Source organism: Felis catus, chromosome E1 (genome assembly GCF_018350175.1).
Source record: "Felis catus isolate Fca126 chromosome E1, F.catus_Fca126_mat1.0, whole genome shotgun sequence".
Taxonomy (NCBI): Eukaryota; Metazoa; Chordata; class Mammalia; order Carnivora; family Felidae; genus Felis; species Felis catus.
Window position 1 is genome coordinate 47,891,746 of NC_058381.1, and position 15,150 is coordinate 47,906,895.

The 15,150-nt window shown below is 47.9% G+C and overlaps 2 protein-coding genes across 8 annotated transcripts in view; one reads left to right on the forward strand and one right to left on the reverse strand.

The window, feature by feature from the left end:
* Window positions 1–12,217, reverse strand: part of PITPNC1 (phosphatidylinositol transfer protein cytoplasmic 1) — a 275,970-nt gene extending 263,753 nt beyond the window's left edge. For 2 of the 7 annotated variants that reach the window (XM_045044220.1, XM_045044222.1), the window contains exon 1: window positions 11,981–12,217. In XM_045044220.1, coding sequence (XP_044900155.1) covers window positions 11,981–12,217 — 237 coding nt within the window. The other 5 variants (XM_019818129.3, XM_045044223.1, XM_019818128.3 and 2 more) reach the window with 5 other exon arrangements.
* The window catches only part of PSMD12 (proteasome 26S subunit, non-ATPase 12), a 28,325-nt gene continuing 25,389 nt past the window's right edge, over window positions 12,215–15,150 (forward strand). The window contains exon 1 of the mRNA XM_003997073.5: window positions 12,215–12,348. Within this exon, the coding sequence (XP_003997122.1) occupies window positions 12,241–12,348 (108 nt within the window). The 5' untranslated portion in view covers window positions 12,215–12,240. The remainder of the gene's footprint in view (window positions 12,349–15,150) is intronic.

Here is a 15,150-nt window from a genome sequence, read left to right on the forward strand (position 1 = left end):
CCCCCGCCCGCCCTGCAGCTGCAGGACCCAGACCCGGGCCGGGCCCGCACCCACGTGCTGGAGCGCCCTCCTGTGGCCGCGCCGCAGTCCCCGCCGCTCCCGGCTCGCCCGCAGACCACGCTCCCCGCCGCTGAAGAAACAAGAGACGCAGAAAGTTTCCGAGCCAGGCGGTTAGCGAAAGGTCGAAGCCAGGTCTGGGAGCCTCGATGCGCGGGCGTGGCGGGAGCGGCGCCCAAGGCCGGCGGCGAGGGCGAGCAGTGCGGGCCCAGGAGGACTCCCGTAGGGCTCTGAGGTGCTCCCCCCCAACGGGTTCGGGGCCTCGAGATCCCGAGAGCAAAGGCTTCCCCCGTACCCCGGCCACACAGCAAAGCGCGGGAGGGGAGCCAGGGCCCACGACAGGACCGGATGCCTCCCCTCGACCCCCAAGCTACCAGGGCGCTCTTGCGACGCTTGGGTTTGTTTTATTCATTTTCTTAATCGGAGGGAGGGGCGCACCAACTCCCTTTGGTGCATCCGATCCCCCACAGTCAGGATTCTGGGTGCCCCCCAAGAACCCACCTGGAGTCCACCGCCCCACCCAACGCCGCCCTCCCCCTCTGGGGTGACAAGTGGAAACAGCAACCCCCTCTCTTCCTCCTCCCCGCTGGGGAGGTAATGCTCCAGCAGGGTCTCCCTGCGGCCCGCAGAGGACCCGCCGACCGGGAGGCGGCAGCGGGGTACGCGGCGCCCCGGGGCGAAGGGCCCCGAAGCGGGCGAGGCCGGGCCGGCGCGGCGCTTACCTCGTCCACGGTGAGCGGCATGCAGATCCGGTACTCCTTCAGCAGCATGGTCCTGCCGGCCGCGGGCCCCCGGGGCGGGAAGCGAGGGGCGCCCCCGAGACCAACAAGGCTGCCTCCCAGACGCAGGGCAGGGCGCCCGTAGCCCCCCGTTCGGGAGCCGGCCGGCGAAGCAGTCCCGGCGCTGCGCTCAGCTCCTGGCTTCCTCCTCTCCGCCCGAGAGCATGTCAAGGTTCGGGTCCGAGTGTTCGGGGCTCCCCCGCCTCCTTCCTCGCCGAGGTCGGTCCTCCCGGTACGCGGTGTTGCAAAGTCAGGGAGGGATCGGGGCGGGCGGGAGGGAGACCCGCTGGAAACCGCTCAGATCGGCAGCCCTGGGCGGTAGGAGCGGCCACCGGATCAGGACATGCCCGGTGGCGGGCAATGGAGGAAAAAAGAGAGATTTCCAAAAATTGAAACGAATGCACAAAAGTCACCCGCTCGATCCGCCTCCGAAAGCAGACATGAACCTGGCGACCCCCCCTCCTTCTCCGGCGGGTCTGCCAATGCTAATGTCACCAGGAACACATTGCAGCCGGAGCTGGAGATGCTGACTTTCCAGACAAAGGCTCGATCGGCTCCTCTCCCTGGGCGGTAAACAAGATTTCCTGCTCTTTTAGGGCCGGTCCCCGAGGCGCTCCGGGGCTCTCAGCAGGAGAAAAGGGAAGCTGCCGCCGCCGCCGCCGCCGCCGCTCGGCTCTGTCGGGCTGGGGCCCGGGGTTCCTCCAACCCGGGCTCGCGGCGGCGAGGGGCGGGCGAGAGGAAGCTGGCGCCTTCCGCGCACGTCCCCTCCCCTGGGTCCCTTGGCTCCCCGAGCGCCGTGCGTGCCCGCGAGTTTGCAGCCACCGCGCCGGAGCCGGAGAGTCCGCGCGGAGCTGCAGTGTGCCTCGGGCCGGGGAGGTGGGTGCGGGAGGAGCGAGCGCCAGCGAGGCTGACATCAGCAGCGGCCGCGGTGGGGAGGGTAGCCCCATCCGGCCAATGGGGAAATGGCAAAGAATGTGGAGGATTTAAACAAAACAGCATGTCTCTCTCTCTCTCTCTCTCTCTCTCTCTCTCTCCCCGGCTCCTGCCAGACGGCAGGGCTGCCCCGGAGCTGAGCTCGGCCGGCGCTGGGGTGGATCGGGAAAGGGGGCTTTTCCCTGACTCCCCTACCCTTGGAGTCCGTTCTCCAGTGTTCCCTGGGTGCCACGGTGCTCCGCCCGGCCACTCTGGGTAGCTTCTGGTTGCCAGGTGCACAAAAGCGAGGCTTGACCTTTGGGGGAGAAAAGGTCTTTGCAACTGCCCACCGCGATTGTTTTCACTTGGGTCCAGGGAGCAAGCCCAGCGCTGGAGAGGCGATGAGCTTTGGGGAGCCTGAGAACGAACTCTCGCCTGGGTTCCTGACTGATTTCAGAGGAGGAATCCTGTTAAACTGGGAAGTGCAACAGCGTGGAAGAAAATGAAGTACAAACAGAAAGCACACGACCAGAGGGAACGTGAACCGGACATAGCCTTTTACCTCTCCCGGTCCACAGGGCTGCAAGAAGAGGTTTTCCTGTCAGCACTCCTAAGTTCAAAAAGTCACAGTGAAATGTCAATGAAAATGCCTGGCGTGTTGGTATTTCATCCATATTAAACAGATCCCTCGTTTTAACCACAAGAGGCACATTCTTCAGTTACTCAGGAAGCTGCATGTAACTGCTGAAGTCTGTTTTTCATTTGTCTGGTATTTTTAAGCTTGTTTTTCTGAAAAGTTGCTGGATGAAAAAAATGCATCGTTTGCCTCTGTGCAGAATAACCAGCAAAGCATCATCTTTTCTCAGAGGAAATATTTGTGCTCTAGAGTCCCGCCGCTACCCACAGAGCTTGGATGGTGCTGCGGATGATCTCAGTGTCACAGTATTTAAAATTATGATTAATAAATAGTTAACCAGAAGAACTATGGTGGGCTGTGGCAAAAATCATCCCAGATGGCTGGAGGGAATTTATAACTGTGTGAACATGATACAAAGCCTCATAGAAAAACAACACCCTATATCCAGTTTATATTTTAGTGACAACTATTTTTCTAGATAGATGCTTCCCAGAGTTGGCCCCGAAATAATTCACAGCAACTAATTAAAGCCAAACCAAATTCCTCGAAGTGGAAAATCTAAATCTGACACCGACACCGTAGTGGTGAATAATAACACATTGAAAGCCTGTGATACGGAAGCTCAAGCTGTTTTTCCTTTTTTCCTACTTCTTACTTGAAAACAAGTGTAGCGGCTTCGCTTCTGGTACCCAGTCCTCTTCCCAGAGGCAGCGAGGCGATGTGCTGGCTAGCCACACATACACATGCACACAGGACATCAGAACGGGTAGATATATTCCTAGCTTCCTAGATGTTTCCTGACATTGATTCTGTAACTGTTTGTTTGTGTTTGTTTTTTACTGAAATTGATATGAAGGTTGAGGAACTCCCTCCCCTCACTTCCCAAACTGCAAATTACGCTTTATACACTTCTCTCCTGACTCTGGTAAGCTGCCTGAACTTCCTTTTCATTCAGTCCATCCGCATGCCTGGTCACATTAATCTTGTTCAAGCACTGCACTAATCCTGCCACCTTCAAAACCTCTCGCTGATTCTCTGTGGCCTACTGAGCCCGTTAAAATTCCTTGGCAGGAAGATCAAGGCTCTGAATCTACCTTTCCCCTGTTCGCCAGTTACCTTTCCCCTGTCCTTCTGCAGCCAAGTGAGACAAATCTGTTGGCCTGGGAAGGCATCCACTTTACCTTGACCCTTCTGCTCCTGTCACTGCCTTCACAGAGAATCCCTCCCCCCAGTTCTTCCCCCATGACACCATCTTTCAGCAGTCTGTTTTTGGAAAGTGACTCTGAGGACAGTGTATTGGATGGGACAAGGCAGAAAGATACCAGAGGCAGGAGGTTATTGGTTATTAGAACACTACAGGAGACCTATGAGGAGGATCTGAATTAGCACAGAAAGAAAAGACGATGAATTTTGAAGATTCGGTAAGGACTTGGGGAGAATCCGTTTTCACTACAACAGTGCTTGGGGGAGGGGAGGGCAAAGGGAGAGCTTATTCATTCATAATGCAATCGCACAAAGGGAGGAGAGCGCCATCTACTGGTCAGATACGCTGTTTAAAATGTTCTCAGTCCTCTCGTCAGCAAGAGTCTGGCAAGAATTCCATCTTTGTTTCTTTTCCACCAGTGGAATCCCCAATATCTACTGCCAAAGAGCTTTGAAGGTGTTGCTATCATCACCAGGAATAGTACTGATGAGGGGTGCCTGGATGGCTCAGTGGGTTGAATGTCTGACTCTTGATTTCGGCTCAGGTCATGATGTCAGGGTTGCTGGGTTCGAGCCCCATGTAGGACTCTGTGCTTACAGTGCAGAGCATGCTTGGGATTCTCTCTCTCTCTCTCTCTCTCTCTCTCTCTCTCTGCCCCTCTCCCATTTGCATGTTCTCTCTCTCTCTGTGTCTCTGTCTCTCAAAATAAATAAACTTTTAAAAAGTTTTAAAAAGGGAATAGTGTGATGATACATTAACAACTGTATAATCTACAGTTACTGATTATCACATATTAAAAAATAGGATGGGGCACAAAGCAAAAAGAGGAACAAAGAGTTATCAGTGAGGAATGACATGAGCAGTAAGAAAAGAGTATCAGCCTATACAAGTCTCTGACAGCATATATTCTTGGATAAGTGACAAGCTGTGAAGGCACGGGTTCTCAGAAGGTGAGGTGGGGGAGGTGCACATCAAAACCGATCCTCTAAGGAGCTTTTTCAATCCATTGTCTTCACCTGGATTCTGATTATGTGCACCCCACACACACACTGAAACCTTTCTCAGTCCCTGTGAATAAAAATAGGACCCACCCTGTAAGTTACATCTGAAAGAAGAATGTAGCAACAGTCTTTGTGACCGTTCAAGTCATGTTTTATTCCTAGAATATCCCTGGCACTGCTGAAGTAAAATATTACAGTTTCTTCCATCTTCCTCTTTTCTACTCTCTAAGTTGTGTGGGCTTGTCAAAGCCCATTCAAAGTCCCATCTCCTACACAGAACCATTCCAGACAATTCTTTACCTTTCTAGCTGCCCAGAACATTTATCTGGACTATTCATTTTTGGTTCTGGTTTGTTATACAAGTGTGGCCTTTGTATACAAAATGCCACCTGTTCTCCAACTGCCCGAAATGGTTTTAAGCTTCCAGAGGACACAGACCATATCCTCCCTGAATCATCTGGAAACTGTTTTCTGCTAGAAGGGGTAGTGTAGGTACCTAATAAACATCTATTAGATGTGTGTATATATTAGTTCAGGGTTCTCAACCTCCGAGCTACTTGGCCCCTGGTGCCAGGTTAATTCTTTGTTGTGGAGGTCACTGTAGGATACTCAGCAACATTCCTGATCTCGACCCACTGAGTATCAGTATCATCCGCCCCCACCCCCCCCCACACACACACTGCCAAATATGGGGGTGCATATGGAGGGGGCAAGTCTTGCTGCGGAGACCTGCTGTATCTGTGTAACATTCGTTAATCTTATCTAAATGTTTCGCTTCTCCAAGAAGAAGCTTTGGGAGAGACTGACTTTCAACTTGTCAAAATTGGGGCTAAGGAGAGAAGGATAAGACAAAACTGTTACACCATAGTAACATAAAGATGTACCTTCTCATTCCCATGCTTCTCTTCACATTACCAAAGTGGCCCTTGAAAAAGGGCTTGATTTTAACCTTGATCACTTGGTTAAGGTCATGTCTGCCCATTTTTTTTCCACCATAAAATTACTATTTTTCCCTTTCCATGCTCTGTTCTTTGGAAGTAAGTCATTAGGTCCAGCCCACAATCAAGGGAGGGAGAATTAAGCCTGTGTCCTGAGGAGAGGGTATCTACATATATAATGGGACGTTCTGTGAGATTTGTCTCTTCTCCATTTATTTATTCATTCAATAATCTATATTTATTTTATACTCTGAGTAACAACTGAATACTGTGTGAGTTTTCTTGCTCAGATCGTTTCTGCTGTGGACAAGCTGTGGTAGCTCTCCCAGGTTCCTGTGTCCATTTCACATACCCCCTTTTCAAGGGCTGTTTTTGAAAATCAAATATTATCCTTTGCAATTAAATTTTGTTTTAATAAATATTGTTTTAATTCCAGCAAAGTCTAAGCCTCTGTGTGTGTGTGTGTGTGTGTGTGTGTGTGTGTGTGTGTTTTAGGTTTATTTATTTTGAGAGAGAGAGATCACGAGCAGGGGAGGGGCAGAAAGGGAGGGAGAGAATCCCAACCAGGCTCTGCACGATCAGCATAGAGCCTGACGCAAGGCTCAAATCCGTGAACCAACTGTGAAATCATGACCTGAGCCGAAATCAAGAGTTTGGACATTTAACTGACTGAGGCACCCTGGCTCCCCTTTGTGCATGTTTTAAACACCTGTGTGTCTGATTTTGTTAGGAAATAAGCAAATGTTAAATTCATTCTTAACACAACTACAAAAAGCAAGTCCCAAGGCAATTCTTACATGTAGACCCATTTATCAGGCCTCTGTTAAATACAGAGAATAACTGACATGTAATTGCTTATAGCTGTGCATTAAATGCTCATAAAATAAAAATTCATCCATGATGATGTGGTATAAATTGCTTCACATACAAAAAAAAAAAAAACAACAGGAAGTTCTGTGGCCAAAGGTATAGTTTTGTCTTTTTTAAAAAAAATAAATTAGCAGGGCGCCTGGTTGGCTTAGTCAGTTAAGCATCAGACTTCGGCTCAGGTCATGATCTCACGGTTCATGGGTTCGAGCCCCACATGGGGCTCCATGCTGACAGCTCAGAGCCTGGAGCCTGCTTTGGATTGTGTCTCCCTCTCTCTCTGCCCCTCCCCTACTCGTGCTCTGTCTCTCTCTCTCTCAAAAATAAATATTTTTTTAAGGTTTTAAAAATGAATAAATTAGCTAGTAATAAATTTGTCCTTTTATTGTATTTCCTGTTTTTACAGAAATTTGCAAAACACTGGAATAATCTGAAATAAATTCTTAGACTATATGTAACTATACTCACTGGAGAGAAGTTTTAGTGATGAAAGAAGACACTGTCCTTGATCCTAAGTGTCCTTTAAAGGGAGGCACCTATGCAACCATAACTGATTGTAGCTATTTAATGCCAAAGCATATTTGACGTAGTATCATCAAATGATGTCAACACAGATCTGGAAATAGTATTTCTTTTCTTTTTTTTTTTTAAGATTTTACTTTTAAGTTATCTCTACACCCAACATAGGGCTCAAACTCATGACCCTAAGATGATCAAGTCACATGCTCTCCCGACCGGTCCAGCCAGGCGCCCCTGGAAATAGTATTTCTCAGCAGTGTAGTGCCATAGGAATAGCATGTAATTCGACTTTTTGTGGAACATTTTTTTAAATGTTTACTTATTTATTTTGAGGGTGGGGAGGGGCAGAGAGGGAGAGAGAATACCAAGCAGGCTCCACGCTGTCAGGGCAAAGCCAGATGTGGGGCTAGAACTCACAACCATGAGATCATGACCTGAGCTAAAGTTGAGTTGAACACTTAACTGACTCAGCCACCCAGGTGGCGCCCCTAATTTTATTTTACAGAGAGAGAGAGAGAGAGAGAGAGCAAGCAAATGGGGGAGAGGGACAGAAGGAGAGAAAGAAAAGAATCTCAAGCAGGCTTCATGCTCAGCACACAGCCCAACGTGGGGCTCAATCCCACAACCCTGGCATCATGAACTGAAATTTGGCTCACCAAATTGGAGAGTTGGATGCTCAACCGACGGAGCCACCCAGGCGTCCCTCGGGAACATTTCTGTAACGCAGACCTTGTGGCTTACGTTACGTGACTCCCAACTTCAAACCTCTAGCCCAAATGACTCCCCCTAATTTGACCCTTGTACATGCATTTGCCTTTTCAACACTGTCACTGTCACTGGATACCCAATAGGGCCCTCAAACTTAACATATCCCAAACTGTGGACTCCTGTCCTTTTCTGCCTGGCTTGATTGTCCCCAGTCGGCTTCCTCCTTGGTAAATGGCAACTCCATCTTTCCAGACGCTCAGCCCAAAAATCTTGCCGACATAGTTGACCTCTCTGCCCTCAAGGCCAACAATCTTGGCACCACCTTCAGATTATATCCAGGATCTAGCTGCTGCTTACCACTTCCACTGCCTCCACCCTAGTCCAGGCCACCATCGTGTTCCTCCCGAACTACCGCAATAACCCCCCAGCCAGTCTCCCAGCTTCTCCCCAACCTAGTCACCACATGGCAGAGACTCTTTTACTATGTAAGTCAGCTCATACCACTCCTTCGCCCAACCCCCCCATTGGCTCCCCATCTTACTTAGGTTAAAAACCAAGTCCTGGGGCACCTGGGTGGCTCAGCCGGTTATGCGTCCGACTTTGGCTCAGGTCACGATCTCGCAGTTCTGTGAGTTCAAGTCCTGCAACGGGCTCTGTGTTGACAGCACGGAGCCTGCTTTAGATTCTGTGTCTCCCTCTCTCTCTGCCCCTCCCCTGCTCATTCTCCCTTTCTCTCTCTCCCTCTCAAAATAAACAAACATAAAAAAAAAAAAAAAAAAAAAAGTCTTTATAATGGTTGAATTGCCCCAAACTTCATCTCCGGTAACTCCTACCCTCGCGTATTCTGGTCTTCAGACAGGGTGACCTGATTGCTCTAACCTCAGGGTTCTTGCTCCTGCCTCTGCCTGGAATCTTCTCCCCTGCAAACTATCCGCAAGACTCCTTTACTGGGGCACCTGGCTGGCTCAGTTGGTGGAGCATACGACTTCCGGTCACGCCGGTCTAAGGGTCGTGAGTTCCAGCCCCGTGTTGGGGGTAGAGATCACATAGAAAAAGGTAAAAAGAAACCAAAAAAGACTCCCTTACTTACTTCAGGTCTTGGCTCACTAGCGAGGCCTTCCTTGACCACCTCCCACTCACTATCACCCCTGCTACATTATTTACATGTTTATTTTCTATCTCCCCTCTACCCTCCCGCCCCCTTTATAAGGTTCACTTCACAGAGGCGGGAACTTCGGGTCAGATGTGTGCACAGCCAATAAGCTGAACGGGCCAAAGATGCCAAATATGGAAAAAATAATAATATATAGACACATTATTTTCAATAATTAGTATCATAATATACATTACCCCTGCTTTTCCAATCAGTTTTTCTCTCTGTTGTCGAAAACTGACGTCTGTGCTCAGAGCAGGAACTGGAAGACAGAGTTGGGGTATACAGAAGGAAGATAGTTTACTACTTTGCCAGGCAAAGGAGGTTACAGCAGACTAATGTCTCCAAGACTGCAAGCCCTCCTGGGGGAAAGGGCTGAGGGCTTTTATAGGAAAATACAGGATCTGGGCGATTTGGATAGCAGTCTGGTCCCCGCTGCCAGCCTGGTTCCTCAAGGTGGTCTCATGACTAGAGCTGGCGGGGCCGTCTGAGTCTCGTTACTAAGTATACATTGAGGGCGGCATGTCAATATCTGTACTGAGTTCTTGGAACAAAGGATTCCACAGAAAAACAAGTGAAAGGGAAGGGGAGGAGGAGGCTTTCAAGAATGAGGAAGAGAAAAATTTGTTCAGTTTATAAAGTCCAAACCAAAACAAAAAATAGTGATAAAGTCAAGCCTTGCTGGGGGACTAGCACGTTCACCTTTTTTTTGTTATTTATTTTTAAGTAATCTCTACTGCTCAAGTGGGGGGTCAAACTCACCACCCTGATTTCTTTGTTTTTTAAATCTCTAGCTCCAACGTGGAGCTTGAACTCAGAACCCCAAGACTAAAAGTCGCATGCTCTACCGACTGAGCCGGCCAGGTGTCCCAACTAGTTGTCCATCTCTCTCTTTTTAATGTTTATTTGTTTAGTTCTGAGAGAGAGAAAGAGAGAGGCAGAGGGAGGGAGACCGAGAATCCCAGGGGCTCGAATGCAGGCATCATGAAATCATGACCTGAGCCAAAATTAAGAGTTGGACGCCTAAACGGCTGAGCCACGCGGGCACCCCCAGTGTGTGCATCTTAATTTCCATCCCTCTTTACATTTCTATAGAGGTTTCATCTCTACCTTTTAGATTCCTTATTCTTTGCTAATTTTTCTCCCCTGAAACTAAATTCTTTCTTACGATGTCCGAGTCAGACAAATAAAGGATTTATAAAGCGTCTACGTAACCGCACTACGTAACCGTCTCACCTATTTTCTCTCTTGCTCAGTCTTTCACCGGGTTTCTTCTTTATTTATTTCACTTTGTTGTTGTTGCTTCCTTTGTAAGCTTTCCCTTAGATTTCAAAGTGCTTTCATTGTTCATTTCCTCCAGGCCTAGCAAGGAAGGGCTTCAGTTTGGTGTTTTCTCCACCCTCTCTCACTCTTACTTTTTGAGTCCTGGAAACCAGGGTTTACTCCAGATTTACTCTACCCCAACTTTGTTACTTTTTGTCTTTTCACATTCTTGACACAAAACGGTAGACCTCTAAATGCTTTGTCTACTCTTCACCAAACCAACTGCACACTCAATACAGAGCCAGAAACAGCTCAGCCTAGTGCTCTCAACAATACTGGCTCCTAGAAATGCGTTTTAGAAATTTGTGTGGGTATTTCAGGTTGTCACGATCACTGGGGGGTAAGGGGGATCAGCATGTAATTGGGATGCCAGACATCTACGATGCGACAAACCTGCATGGTAAAATATTGTCCCACAATCCGTCGGATTTTTCTTTCTTTTAAAAAAATTTGTTTTCCTTAACAAATTTTGAAGAAGAAAGACAGAGTGTGAGTGAGGGAGGGGCAGAGAGAGAGGGAGACACAAATTCCAAACAGCCTGCAGGCTCTGAGCTGTCAGCACAGACCCGGACATAGAGCTCCAGCCCACAAACGGCGAGATCACGACCTGAGCCAAAGTCGGCTGCTTAAGCGACAGAGCCACCCAGGCGCCCCTCCACCTGACTTTTCAATGTCCTGCCAGACACCCACTTACGTGTCTGAGGCCTAGACTCGAACTTCACTTTACATATGCTCTTTTTTGACGTTTTAATATACACTAAAGTTTCTAAGAATTCTTCTATGTAAAAAAACAATGGAAAATTGTACTTTCACAGAGTCAGAACTTTACCAAGAAGTTGTACACCATTTTGGAGAAATCACGTCACCCACAGTAAATCCTTACGATGGTTGGGGAACCAACCTATTGAGGTTGCAACTTCTGATTTCACAGTTGTTATGTGTGTGAACAACCACACAACTGCTTCTTTTTTATTTTCTATAGTAGACATGTCTTAGCCTTTAAATTTTGAAGTTTATTCACTTATTTACGTAAGTAATCTCTACACCTGAGGTTGGGCTGGAACTCAGGACCCAGAGATCAAGAGTTGCCTGCTCCTCCAACTGAGCCCGCCAGGCGCCCCTAGCCTTTATATTCTGAAGTATTATTATTTTGCTATTTTGCGATATTTCTCCTTTACCTTACAGCTAGGGTGTTTTGTTGTTGTGTTTAATTATGTGTGCAGGTGGGTTATATTACCCATGATTTTCATTACAGAACAGTAAAAACAAACAAAAACAATAAAAGGAGGTCTATTCAGTATACAAAAAGGGATGTTGGTGCTGATTTAATTCGCTAACAGGTAGACCATTCCAAGATTTCCCATTTGCTTTGGAAGCTACGGTTTATACTTTGACCACACCACACACAACCTCATTTTCACTTTCAAGCATCCTAAGCTGTTAAATAGGGACCCAGACGATGCAGATGATAATGAAAACTTGCACGGTCCTTAAAAATGGAAATAATCCTGCATGCGTAAAATCTCATTTGATGCTCACAAGAGTCCTACAAAGAAAAGTCAACAAAATCTTTCTAAAGATTCTTCTTACCCACGTGGTGGATTATAGTAAAAATGAAAACAAACAAAAAGTACTTGTTATATTACTGAGCCGCTGTCATACCTTCTCTTTGAGCTTTGAGAGATCCCACAGATTAAACCAAGATTCTCAACCAGATGAAACTTTTTTCTTTAGGATTTCAGCCTGCTCATGCAGAGATGAGAAAACAGAGATCCAAGGAAAGCTAAGCGACTTGCCCACGGCTCTGAGAAATAATATTTGCAAAGCAGGGAGACGTAAGAGTATATGGGATGGCCTATTCTATTACACTAGCTTTTCTCACCGCAAAAGCCGTGGATGAAAGTCGGTTATCAAGGCAAAACCGGACGTGAGCTGCAGGCTCGAGGGCGAGCTCCGCCCTCCGCCCCGCCCCCAGGGCTGTCTGAGGCAGTGCCTGACTGGCGGCCAGCGCAGGGGGCCTCGTGGGGGTCCTTCGCGCGGGCTCCCGACGCACTGCCTGAGTGGGTGAGCAGGCGGCTTCCGGTGTGGGTGACGAGTGGTGGCCGAAGCAGGGGGACATCAAGGGACGTTCAAGCCGGGACCATGGCGGACGGCGGCTCAGAGCGGGCTGATGGGCGCATCGTCAAGATGGAGGTGGACTACAGCGCCACGGTGGATCAGCGACTGCCAGAGTGCGAGAAGCTGGCCAAGGTGAGGGGAGGCCGGCTGGCTGTTCGCGGGCGCCAAGGGCTGAGTCACGGCGCGGAGCTTGCTTAGGCCTCAGGGGGCCTGCGGGCTGAAGGGTGCGTCCCCCACTGCCTGCCCAGCCCGAGTTGGGCCTGCGTGAGCAGGAGGTCCCAGGTGTGCCCCGCAGCGGGAGTACGCTGGTGCGGACAGCTTCCCAAACTCTTCCCCTGGACTGATGGCCACTTCCCGGAGGAGTTGGGGCCTCATAGTACTCTTTGCCTTTTCTCGGTACTGTTTATCGTTTACTTTAACAGTTTCCCAGGGGTTACGGCCGCTTTAGCTAGATCAGAGAGTTGAGTTCTCTTACTCTGGCTGAATGAACGTATGTCGTTAAGTTGTTTATGGATCATGGGATGTTCCTGGCCTATAGCCAGGAGAAGCAGTAGGAAAGTGAAACAGGACGAAGGTGATGAGCGCAGGACCCCTGCCCTTAAGGAGTTCGTATATATAACGAATTAGACGAGTCAGGCATGGTGGTGCGTGTTACACAAGTATAAAAGTGCTTATTGGAACGCAGAGAAGGAAGCTGTTGTTTTTTTACTGGTGGGATAAGGGAAGGTTTTACGGAGAAGTTGACGTTTGTTTTGGGCCTTGAAGAAGAAAATTGGGATGGGGAGGAGTCGTCCCCGGAGCGGGAACTGCAGCCGCAAAGACTAACAGGCACAGCAGTGCAGAATAACCTAATTAGGGGAGGTCACGAACCGTGGTTTAGTCCAACTGCTTATCTCCTCTGGAATAGAAATTGAACTTGATCCGAACATTTGTCACGTCTCCTGATATGTGTCAGGCAACTTTATGTACCATTTTACATATAAAGAAACCAAGCCTTCTGGAGGTATTTGGAACACAGGTAGGAACAGAACCAGGGTTTCAAAACTAGATTTGTCTGACTAGGGTTTGAATGGTTGTGGAATCAATTCCCATCATGGGCTGTTGCTAAGGATTACGCTCAGGCCTCATTAAATTCCTTGATCAATCTAGCCACAAATATTTATTGCTATTCACCTGGGATGCATGTACTAATAGGGTTGTTTTTGTCTCTTAAGGTGCTTACCACAGAAGTACATTTAAGTGCAACTAATTCAGGGACAGGAGGAGTGTCAAGTAATATTTCACAGTAATATTTCTTAAAAAAACAACCTTTCCACTGCTTCCCTTTTTTTCTGGTAAAGGATTTAGTGGGGCTTTAAAAAGACAGGGATAGGGAAGGCTGATGAAGTTGATACACCTGAATTTCTTAGCTTCGGTACACTTGATGGCGGGGAGCCATAAATTCATCTCTGAACTTTCTAGCAGCTTGTGTAAAGAAACATCCTCACTTACATGAGAGTTGGAAAACCCCGACAGTGCCAGGCAGATAACGATAGCTGGCATTTGTCGAGTATTTTCTACGCTGCCAGGCAACCTTCTGCGTGCTTGCGTGCATTAGCACGTTCGGGCCTCACCTTAGCCCCATGTGATAGGTGTTGTTGTTTCACAGACAAGAAAAGAGTCTAAGAGAAGTTGGGTCACGTGCCCCAAGGTCATACAGTTAGTCGAGTGATGGGGCCAGGATGCAGAGCAAGCAGACTGATTCTGAAGCTTGTGCCGTCTCCATGCTCTCCTGCCTAGTGAGCCAAGTGTAATGAAATCCTGAGCCAACTTCTGACCACTTATCCAGGGAAGGGGGGGGGGGAGTAACTCCTCACCTCCAGTTAATCTTTGCCAGTTGGGCATGACAGCCAGACCTCAACTCTTCTAATTTGAGGGAGAAACCAGGGGTATGGATTTGTTTTATACGAATTGCCTCAGTATTTAGAATCCGGACACAGATGTGTTTTAAAACACCTTTTGAGCCAATACCACATAGATCAGACAAAACATACCTACGGTCCAGAGTCAGCCCCTGAACCAGCACTTTGGAATTAATAGATTGCCGGTTTCCATAAGGAAGAAACCGTTTGCTGAAAAGAAGTACAGCTATGTCTAGAGCTGAGACCTGGGAGAAAAAAAATCTTCCCTTTACCAATTTCTGATAGCCTACTGTCAGTAGTCCGTGCTAGACGTTGTGGGGAGTATAAAGGTTATTAGACAAAGCTCTTGCCCTCAGAGAGCTTATAGGCCAGTAAGAAAAAAAAAAAAATTTCACTGCTACGGTTGTAGTAATCACGTGTATGGCATTTATGTAGGATATTATGGTTATGTGTTCAAGATAGTTGGAAAGACTTGCAAACTCAAATGCCTTTTTAGGTGTCAAGTGGGTAGCAGAAATGTTTAAAACAGGGAATGTTGTGGCCTGTTAAACTATGTAAGATAAAGCCGTTTGAATTTTTTTTTTAAGTTTGTTTATTTTTGAGAGAGAGAAGACACGTGTGCACAAGCTGGAGAAGGACAGAGAGAGAGCGAGAGCATCCCAAGCAAGCTCTGCCAAGGGGTTCCATCCCACAAACCATTAGATCATGACCTGAGCCGAAGTCAAGAGTCAGAGGCTCAACCCACTAAGCCACCCAGGTGCTCCTGGATTTTTTATTTATTTTTTTTAAGCCAGTGTGCCAGTGGAACAAAACAGGGTACAGGTGTGGATTCTTTTTGTGAGGGAGGAAGGTAGAGGGCTGGGGACAGGAGGGCATAAATGTTTGTGGTTTTGTTTTTTAATGCAAACCCACAATTTTCAATTTTGGATTAGACGATTGTCTTACAGTCTAGTTAATTTTTTTAAGTTTTGTTTTGCCTTCTGTTTGTCATCTTATATTTTCTAACCATTCTGCCAAATGAAAGAAAATACCT